The sequence below is a fragment of the Lepisosteus platostomus genome, chromosome 13 (assembly GCF_059453375.1).
Source record: "Lepisosteus platostomus isolate fLepPlt1 chromosome 13, fLepPlt1.hap1, whole genome shotgun sequence".
NCBI classification, from domain to species: Eukaryota; Metazoa; Chordata; class Actinopteri; order Semionotiformes; family Lepisosteidae; genus Lepisosteus; species Lepisosteus platostomus.
The window spans coordinates 9262243-9273241 of NC_142623.1; the positions used below are offsets into that span (position 1 = coordinate 9262243).

A 10999-nucleotide genomic window follows, 5' to 3' on the forward strand; every position below is an offset into this window, starting at 1 on the left:
TACTCTAAACACAAATGGTTCAAGACTGGGAAAAGAAACAAACATAACAGAAAAACATTTTCAAAGAAACTATATATATACTGTTTCTACATCTCTTAGATTATACTGTACCTAACCTGGAAGGGCAGGGTGAAAGGCAGATGGGAAATCAGCCAATCTGCCCTTTAAAGTACTGTTTTATACTCAAATACTTCAGATTTACTTCACTGCGCAGAGTAAGATCCGTAATATTTCTGCATATTAGCGCCAATGTGGTAGGGGGTGGTCACTTTCTCTGACTGACATTGGAATGTGTGGAATTGCACACAGAGCCTGTCCTGTCTGCTCCTCTCCCTCAGTAACTCCACCCCTTCTGTCTGCCAATTATCCAATCAGCCTAATGTGTGTCCCATTGTAATCTTTTCCTCCTTAACAGGTGACTTTGTTCACAAAGGCCCTTCCCACAGAGCTGTTCCTTGCTTCCTGTACAGCGTTCTTATTCCCAAAGTTGTTTTTATCACTATTTGAGTTATTACAGAGTGTTAGCTCACTTTTTGTATTCTTTGAACTAGTGGTGTTTACATATTTTGTGATGAGGAATTGTTGTTCAGTATTGCTGTATTTTGTTGAAAAGGGACGTTTTAAGCAAAGGAAAAGGACAATCAAAATGAAGCAAATGTTCTTTCTCTTGTATTGCTCTAACAATGTAGACAAAATGCCGGATTGAGACTTTGAGATCAGTTTATTTTAAACACATTAAAGTAGTTATGATGATCAACAATCAGTAAATGAGAACGTATGATTTAAATTTAACAGTTAAAAGACAGTTTCGTCCACATTGAGTTGTAACATTTAAGTCAATAGTTCCGTTTTATTAGATTCTCATAACTATTTTAACATTGCAAAAGTGAAGCATAATTACAGTGTACATGCTGATATACTGACATGCAAGTTATCAAGACCTTACTTGTACTTGTTCACTGATATTCACTCATAGACACGGAGGTCTTCCAGGTTGTCTGGTTTTCCTCCTCTTGTCTAATCATCAAGAATTGTAAACTACGTTTAATTTCTTATTTCCTCTGAGGCGAATAAAGAGGCCTGTGGAGCAGGAATGACTGCCACTACTCTAGCTAGTATAACGTTCTCAAGAAGGAGCATTTAAATATGTCTGTTTCACTTTAAATGGCCGCAATAGCTTATATTGAAACTATGCTTTAACAGCACAGGCCTGTAATTTACTGCTCAAATTTACTGATACATTCCTCTCCAGATCCTTGAAACTCCAATGCCTTCTTTTTTTCTTCCAGCTTAGTTCTTGACTGTTTGATTGAAACCACAATTTACACCACAACCACAAATGATGGATTAATTATCCATTTTGAGTTCTTTCCAAGTCTGGAATGGTCAGAGATGTTAATGTATAAAATATGGATTCATTAATTCCATGAAATAACTTCAAGTTACCACTAAAAAGTTTAATTAATCACATATTTTCTGGGTTTTTTTCTAAGACTCCACAGCTTTTTAAAGCTGCTTATGAACCATGTGAGATCCCACATCATCAGTAGCTGTGTAAATCTCAAGGTGTAAGCTCTGAAATCCCATTTTCAGTGAGACGAGACTGAGACACAACAGGTTGCTGTGGCCTCAGTGTGGAAGAGGAGGCTGACACAGACTGAAAGAAAGCCTTGACCATCAGTGGCCGACAGCACAGAGCTTGTAGGAATGTGGGGATGCAGTAACACCGAGGACTGGTTCCATATTCAGGTCCTCAGGCCGGATACCAGGGGGCAGATGGAAGGTGAACTTCTGGAGGAGGGCAGTGAAGAACAGGAAGAGCTCCATCTTGGCCAGAGTCTCGCCCAGACAAGCCCTCCGACCTGCAGGGCACACCACAAAGCAGATTGATCTAGAAATGGGATCTATACACAGGTATATCACCAGGACCTGGAGATGGACACCACACTGTCATGTAACTTGGTACTCGGACATAAAGAAACCACCTGCAGAAAGAATTTAGACTGGTTTGTCAATGTTCTCATCAGTACAGTGTGGACAGGTAAGAATCAAAGGAACGTGTTGGTGTGAATGACCTCCTCTAATTTGAAATATTTACAATTTTTCCAACAAATATTTCTAAAATGTAACACCAAAATGTTCAGGTATCTACAGTACATATTTCTGTTGTGAATACACAAATACAGATTCACATTCTACTTGTAAAATCTTTAGGGCTAGGAAGTTTAATCTAATAAAATAGGGTTCTTTACAGTGAGATGCAAAGATGCTGGAACATTCAATTGGAAATAGGGAGACCTCCTGAGTGTTACTCAATGGGAAACTGAGATTATAACTTTGAGAAACCTGGAGGAGGAGGCTGGAGGAGATTGTGGGATCAGTTTGGCAGGATGAATCAAAGAACTTGTTAGTGTGAATGACCTCCTCCAATCTGAAATATTTACAAGTTTGCAACAAGCATTACCAAAAACTAAAACACTTACCATATTTTTACACGTTCGTATGTATATATGGTATGAATATGCAAATATAGATAAGCAGGCTGCAAATTGATCATCCATATATGTCGCAGCTCTACTTTGTTTTGTTTTAGTTGTAAAATCTGTAAAGCAAGCAGGCTTAATCTAATAAAACAAGGGATCTTTACAGTGAGAAGCAAAGAAAGATGAAGCATTCATTTGGAAACAGGGAGACCTGCTGTGTGTTACTCAATGGGTAACTGAAATTATAATCTTGAGAAGCCTGCAAATGCATCTTTTTTCCAGGTTTATTTGTATGTCCTGTAGAAAAAAAGTTTTAATGATCTGCTTATGACTGCAACATGAAGTAAATGCGAATTTGCACTTCAGCAACGACATGCTAAATCTGTTATCTCCCTATACTGTATATACTATTCCAGTTAAAAAAATATCAGGGAAACGAAAGCATGGTTGTATCAAAATAAGATTACGTCACTGAGTTTTGAAGACATTAGAAATGTGGCTATGATATGAAGCAGTCTTAATTATCTTAATTCGTTAGTGCCACTTAGACTGTTACAGCTGTATGAAAACAAAGGTGCTCCAAAAGTTATTTTTTGCTGGATTTGAGAAAAGTTCCAATAGAGTCCATCTTAGACTACACCCTATAGTGCATCTGTCATGCATATTGTATATTTCTAATGAATCTGTGTTCTGATAGGAACACACAGAACATTGCAACAGAGCATGCTGGTATACAAATACTGTAACTATTACTGTATACTATAACTTAATGTACCCAACACAAGAGCAAGTCTCTAGATTGTTGTTATGTCTTTGATTCTATGCCAGTGTAATGTTTTGACACAATTTATTTTGATGATTAATTTATAATTAATTCAATTATATAATTAAGGAGTTGATTATAGAAAAGAACTGGAGCAGATTGTAAGCACTGGTACTTGGGTGTCCATGCTCTTAGAAAAACAAACTAGGAGGAGCGTATCCAACAGAGCCCAGCAATTCTGGCCTTCAGACTCATACAAGAGCAAAGAACAGGCCCGTATGCTTTCTGTACATTGAAGTGATGAGCAGCCTCCCAGGAGTTCTGGCAGGAAAATGAACCAGGTTAATGAAATGAAATAAGAAAATGATCAGGCTACAAATGTGACACAGACCTGCTGAAAAGGGCATGAAGGCTTCTTTCCTAATGAAATTTCCCTGAGCATCCAGGAAGTGGCCAGGGTTGAACTCAAAGGGCGTGTCCCACTGCGTCTTGTCGAACAGCACAGAAGTGAGCAGCGGAATGACAGGGGTGCCCTGAGGAAGACAGACAGCAGGTTAATGTGTAAAGTATTAGATGATGTGTGTTCTACACAAAACCTCTTTGATTCAGTTGCCTTTTCTGGCATCATTATCAAATTTGAAAAAGTTTGAACTAATTCAAGTTTTAAAATCTGAAAAAGAGAACAGATATTAATATTGACAGTTAGCATTTTGCTTTCCCAGATTGATTAAGAATTTCCTAGCCTAATGTCCACTATAGACATAGTGTTGATGCTTTAAAAGGCTGTAAGATACACGAGGCCCTATTCATTTTTTCACTCGGATAAATTATCAATTTTAACAGTTCTCTTATTCAGCTATGCTTCCGTTGTATTGGCTTATGTTATTTCTGAAGAATGATCTTCCTATCTTTGAGTTTCTGATAAGGGTTAATCTCACTTCCAACTGTGAACCTGTGAGGTCTGTCTCTGGGTGGGAGTAAGAGTGAGGGGTGTGACAGAGGTTCACCTTTGGGATCTTGTAGCCCCTGAAGGTGGTGTCCACTGTGGTCTCGCGCAGCGAATTCAGGGGGACCACATTTCCAAACCTCTGGATTTCATGTAAAACTGCGTCAGTGTAGGGCATGCTCTTCCGGTCTTCAGACCTTGGAGGGCGCTCTCTCCCAATCACTCTCTCAATCTCTGCTTTCACTTTCTCTGTGGTGGAGATTAGATAGATTAAGCATATTTGTGTGACAGTCCTGAGGAGTTAGAAATAGTCTGATTTCAGCTTGTTTTCTAATAGCACAATTATTTGAACAGAACACATATTTTACTATTTTCTATGTCTAGGAATTTTAATTACCCAAACAGTAAACAATATTAACAGAAAATGTCCTTGTCTTTTAATTCTGCTTGATTTACTTGGTCATTTCTTGTACTTTCCTTGTCATTTAACACAATATGTTTCTTAGGACTTGTTCCTGGATTAAAATGCAACAATGTCATAATTTGTGGCAAAGGGAAAAATGTCTGCTTTTCGTTTGATTTCCAGACCTGATCATTTGAACACAGAACACTGTAGTGCTGCATCATGGGACCCTGGGTCTTTGAAAGTTAGAACTCACACTTTGGAGTGTTTAGTTTCATTTCCTGGATAACCCCTGTGTGGTTTCATTTCAACACATGTTTTCAATGTTGTGAATTATTTAACCCTTTTGTTTTCTAGACTATATGCTTGATTGAACATTTCTTAATTCCTTCAGCTCTAAAAAGTCAGACACCATTATAAATAAACAGAAACCCAGTATAAAGCAATATTATGGGAATGCTGTACAAAAGTATAGTGTTCATGTTCGTCTATTAATCATTAATTTATCATGTATTAAGTGCTGCTGCAGGGGATGAAAAATTCATTTAAAGCCTTGCATTCAATGCCTAATCAAAAGATTTGAACATAAATAAAAGTACTTTTTACCCACTAATTTTTTCAACTAAAAGCAAATCATACTGGGTCATGCGTTGTTCCTGTTGAATGTTCTTTTATAGCACTCAGGTTTAAAGGGACTGTAATTAACACATTTCATTTTGGATTAGAAACCCCAGTTTTTCTAGATGTTTGTCTTGGATCATTGCACACAGAGAGCTGAAATATAGACTAGGATATACAGCTGCAAATACAGTTTATCGTTGAGAGCTGCTTTTGAATAACACAGTGAATGCAATTTTCTCAAAACTTTGTTTTAGGTAATAAACATTTGAATAATTATTATGGTCTGTTTATCCTTATGATCCTAGTTAGTTATTCCTATTAGAAGGACAGTGAGATACCCACCCTGAATGAGAGGGTACCTCATCATCAGCAGAAGGCCCCAGCGCAGGGTGGTGGATGTGGTTTCTGTTCCAGCCCCAAACAAGTTGGATGATGTGACTACCATGTTCTCCTCATCAAAATATGTATGGGAGTCTTTAGCTTCCTATAACAAGAAATAATTACGGAGATCATACTACCATCGCTGCACAAAACAGACCCACTTGCAACAGAGAAAACACCAATCTAACTGATAAGAAGGATCCCATACACTGGAAAATGGCGTTTTATCTAATGTAAAGAGAATTTATTGAAATGCTTAGCTCTGTTGTGAAGATTTAAAACAAAATAACAGACAGGTGGCACAGTGGAGAAGTTGTTAGTGTTGCTGCCTCTCAGCCTTGGGGGCCAAGGGTTTAATCCTGGACCTGAGGTAGTATCTTTTTGGAGTTTGTATGTTCTCCCCATGTTCTTGTGGGTTTGCTCCTGGGGCTCTGGTTTCCTACCACAGAAGGTTAATGGGCTAACTGGTAAAATTGGCCCTATGTGTCTATAGTATCAGTAATCTTCTCTGTCTGCTTTGTGATATATTAGCATCCAGATCAGGATGTTCTGTGCCCATTACTTGTGGGGATAGGTTCAGCTGTGACCCTGAATTTGAAGAAGCAGTTAGAAAATGGGTGGATGGAAAACAGCACATATTTTCCACATGATTCATACTGTGTTTTACTTTCCCAAGAGCTGCAGATAGAAACAATGATTCACAGCTCACAAAATACTGTCAGAAGAACATCACCTCCTCGTGTTGCTTCACTATGAAGGTATCGATGAAGCTCCTCATGTCATTAGGGTCAACAACATCTTTGCTTTTCTTGTACAGATTCCTGAAGAAAGACTGGTTCTCTTTTGAATTACTTGAAAGTTTCCTAAAATCGCTTAAAAAAAACCCTAAGAAGGGAAAGACATTGAACAGCTGCAAAAAAAACAAAACAAAAGAAAGGACAATATGAGTGCAGTGAAAGAAAACACAACAAAACAAAGTTTAACAGAAAGCATGTTTGGAGTTTTCTACAGCTGAAAGTGGGATCAAAACAGGCGATGAGCTGTGTGAAGCAGGGCCACAGGACCAGCAGTTCTGAAAAGCCAGCCCCCGACAGGATTACCAATTGCAGTGGTGAGTAAAACTTTGGAAACGAGGAGGTTTGCTCTCTGTTGCCAAAGTCAAAGTGTGGCTTGTTATATTATTGGAAGGCTTGTTTAACGGATCAAAATACAGAGTGTGGTGGACATCTACTGGTGTAACTGAGCTCAAAAGTGTTAAAAATCACAGACAGTATTGGTTATGTCTTTTTGGTGTAGAAGTTGTGTAGATTGGGTGCTTGGAGATGTGTCTCTGATGCAACACTATTTCAGTCTGACCGCATGTGTTACAGTTTTGTGTTCTTCTCACTTTTAGACCAGTACCAAGAAATATTCCATGAGCTCTTTCCTTGTTTTCTATTCATCTATGAGACATGACCATGACAAAAACTGTTTGAAATGTTAATTGCCAACAAAGTCTTTATAATAATGATGTACTGTTTAAAAAGTGTCACTTTTGGAGGAAGCTGTAAGGATTGTCTTGCAATACTACCAGAGCTTCCATGAAACATAAAGTGACTTAAATTTTGGAACAGTCTTACTGCTGGCTAGTATGCTTTCAGATCATTTCACTATCTGATCATCTTCTACTCCACCAGTGTGTTAAAGATTACATCCAATACCACATTCTACTTGAGCAAAGACTGTGTGAAAAGATAATTATGGACTATTTCTTCAACAACCCTTTGTGGCTACAAACAAGATAAACAGGAAACACACAATAATGAGTACTATACATACATAAAAAGCTTATATTAAAATAAATACGGAAGTGTATCATATACTCAAAAAAGAAGGAACAATTATATGAATGACAGTAGACTAGGTTATTTTTCTTAACATAGTAAAACAAGACCACATTCTTATTAAGAAATGTAATTTCATTACTAAAATTGTTAGAAAAATGATGTTATCCTGTCAACCCAGCCGATGCAGTCCCGTACCTGCATTTGTGGGGAGGCTAGTAGCTTAACGCTCTCGCTAACAACCTTCTGGAGCCGAAGAAACTGGGGGTTGTCGTATTCGAAGCGATCCCCAAACACAATGGTGCATATGATGTTAGACACTGCGGAGTTGATGTGGATAGTAGGCTCAAACGGTTGACCTTGGAGGAAGTAAAAGAAAGAAAGACTTGCATCATCACATGGGTTAAGATCAAAAGCAAGTGCTAGATACAGTATGAGTTACCCCCTAATGAAGAAGCAGATCTATCTGTTAGGGTGGTAAGGTGACATTACCATGATCAAGAAAATTTCTCTTCACACATCTGTTGTTTTTAGTGATGCTAGTCCCAATCATTGCTCAATAGCAGTCTATAAATGCAATGAAAAACCTGATCAAAAGTCATTTTAATGTCACAATTGTTTGTCTTTCATCCTTCATCCTTAAGAGATCAAAGCCCAGTTTTGTGAATTTGCATCAAGTAGGTGCAGATGCATACAGTACCTTTCCCTTATCTCGGCAAACAATGTTGAAGAAAAGGAGGATTTACTATTTGATGGTACCTTTGTAGGACTCAAAGACTTCTATCAGCATTTTGGACTCCTCCACGATCCTGTCCTCAATGGTTCTCTTGCCCATGCCAAAGTCCCGCAAGGTGGAGAGAGTAAACCGACGCATCGTCTTCCATGACTCGCCCTTTCCAAATACAATACCTGGAAATGAAAGGTGACAGAAGCTTTGAATGGTCTGTTTTCTGTCACCTATTCCTCATTAAATTACATTTTCTGCTTATATTTAAATCAGGCTATATCCACATGAAGAAGAAGGGGAAAGTGAAGTACAACGCCTTTGCATTTCTGATTTGGAGATTGTCAACAATATTGATTGAAAGCTGAACTGTCCGTCCATCCAGTTTCTAACCACTTCATGCAGTTCAAAGTTGCAGAGGAGTCAGAGCCTGTCCCAGCAAGCTACAGGCACAAGACAGGATACGCATCGAGGGGACGCCACTTCATCAAAAGGCAGACACAGACACGCAAACACTCAAACCAATTTACCCAGCAGCCAATTCACTGACCAGAGCAGCCAGAGGAAACCCACACAAACACAAGGAAAACATACAAATTTCATTGAGACAACACCTCATGTCCAGAATTGAACCCAGGGCTCCTTGTTTCTAGGCTGTAATACTAACCAGAGCACCACTGAGCTCGCCCTCACATTCACTATTAATGCAATGATTGTGTTTAAAGTTCAGGGACTTGAGTGAGTTTACTTTTGTTACCTTTTCCCTTTGAGAATAATTTTGAGACATTTGTTAGGCCCCTTTCTCCAAAGTCATCTGCCTGGTCCACCAAGGCTTCCTTCACTGTCTGATATCCAGTCAGCACTACAAACTTCCGTGTGCCCATGTGGAAAGTGAACACATTGCCGTACTGCTCTGACAGCTGAAGAAGGAAACAGAGGAGAAGAGAAGACTGAATCTGTGCACACAGACAACATCAACAGGATTTTGACGCAAGGAAATTTTCTATTGGCACCCACACAATACAGTAGCTCCAGAGAGCTACAGTATGAACAGACAGGTTTATGCCTGAGAAACAAAAGTTTCTTCTGTAATTCTTGATTTTTGGCGAAAAGACAGGCATTTTAGCAAGAGCTGCGTCACCACTGACTGACAAATTGACTGACTGGACATGAAGAACATGCAGTAGGAAAGAGTCTGCATTCTCATGCCAATTAATGATTGTAACTGGGAGTCTAAAGCTTAATTAAGGGAATGACAGTATTTGGTCTTCCAGGGTACTGTTCAGTATATACACAGATTAAATTAAAAAAAACTACCCAAATGATGCCAAGATGACTGTGTCTCACATTTCAGACTGTTAAGTAATTATGCTTTATGAGGATTGTAATCCTTTCACATTTTTCACTGCTAATTGAGCTAAAAGCTGGATCTTCCAGTACTACCAGGTCTTATATACTGTATTGTACCACCAACTATTGTGTACAGTACATGCACTGTGTAATGCTCAGAAACGTCACTCAGTGATTGGTGACTTTTCTAAACTATTGTTGCAAAAAGTCTTCTCTCTAAGCACCAGAAACCATACAGAGGGATACAATTAACCGGACATTCTGGCTCATTACACTTCTGTGAAGGTTTGTGATGCAATACTGATACACAGCCCTCTGACCTGTCAGTTTAGACATTAACAGATGTCAGGAAAAATCTAAACTTTTCCTGAGCCATTTAATCTGCACGTTTAAATAGTCATTATCTTTAAAAGTTCAGGTGGGGAGCTGCGTCCGCATGCGTAGGCTGCAAAGGAACAAGTAATAGGTTTATTCCATGCTGAAAAAAAGAAGAAAGAAAACACAACGTTTTGGCCGTGGAGCCTTCATCAGATGACACCTGATGAAGGCTCCACTGCCAAAACGTTGTGTTTTCTTTCTTCTTATTTTCAGCATGGAATAAACCTATTACTTATTATCTTTAAAAGACTGTTTTTCATTTTATACAGGTGCATTGCAAAATTAAATAGTTTGGGATAATTATTTGGATTAATGATTCGTTTACACATTCACATAAGACTGTATGATTAAAGAACTGTCGGTTCAGGCTTCAGGTGGGACATTGCTGTTGTTCCCTTGACTAAAATGCTGCACCTTTGAATACCCTGCTCTATAAATGGGTTTCCTTTTTATCACTGAAAATTAGAAATGATCAATTTACTTACCTGGTGAAATCAATGAGTAATGCATTAAATCAGTTTTATGATCTTTTTCATATTTAATATATGGGCATTCCTGTTTATCACTGAAAGTGGTGATATTTTATGCTCAAGCGGTGTTTTGTCAACTTTTCGTGTTTAACTTTTTATATTGTTGAAATGCCTTTTTAAAAATTATTGGTGCGGTAGATTTACATAATGAAACTGCATAGGTTAGTATGAATAATAAATATATTCTAAGTGCTACGAACGTACAAGGCCTATCCCGACAAGACGGACAAGCGATATACAGTACAGTGTATGCTGTATATACACAGTATATAAAGAAACTGTTAATCATAATGCGGACTCCTTCAATTCTGAGGCACTCCGGCAATTCCTGTCACTCACCTTACAGAAAGTCTCCTGTGGTTTCAGAAAGTCCAGAACATTGAGATTCCCGATGATCGGCCAGGGTCGTGGCCCGGGAGGGAATTTATAGGAAGATGCTTTGGAGGGTTTGAAAAACAAGTAGAAAAAGACAACTAACGTTGTAACGAAAACTAGACACACAGTGGCGGAGTCCGCCAATAGCTGTGTAATTACTGACATGGTTTACTGTCCTCTGCCTGTTCCGAATTACTGGAGTTTCCGTCACTCACAGGTATA

General features: G+C 38.6%; 1 protein-coding gene across 1 annotated transcript; it reads right to left on the reverse strand.

Annotated features, from left to right (window-relative positions):
• Nucleotides 1-702: 702 nt before the first annotated feature.
• LOC148649846 (cytochrome P450 2K1-like) lies at nt 703-10999 on the reverse strand. Its single transcript, XM_088603036.1, has 9 exons — nt 10742-10999; nt 8902-9064; nt 8180-8329; nt 7619-7779; nt 6331-6507; nt 5559-5700; nt 4254-4441; nt 3638-3779; nt 703-1862 (listed from the first exon to the last, which is right to left on the reverse strand). The coding sequence occupies exons 1-9, from the start codon at nt 10940-10942 to the stop codon at nt 1678-1680; spliced, it is 1509 nt and encodes a 502-aa protein (XP_088459162.1). The 5' UTR covers nt 10943-10999; the 3' UTR covers nt 703-1677.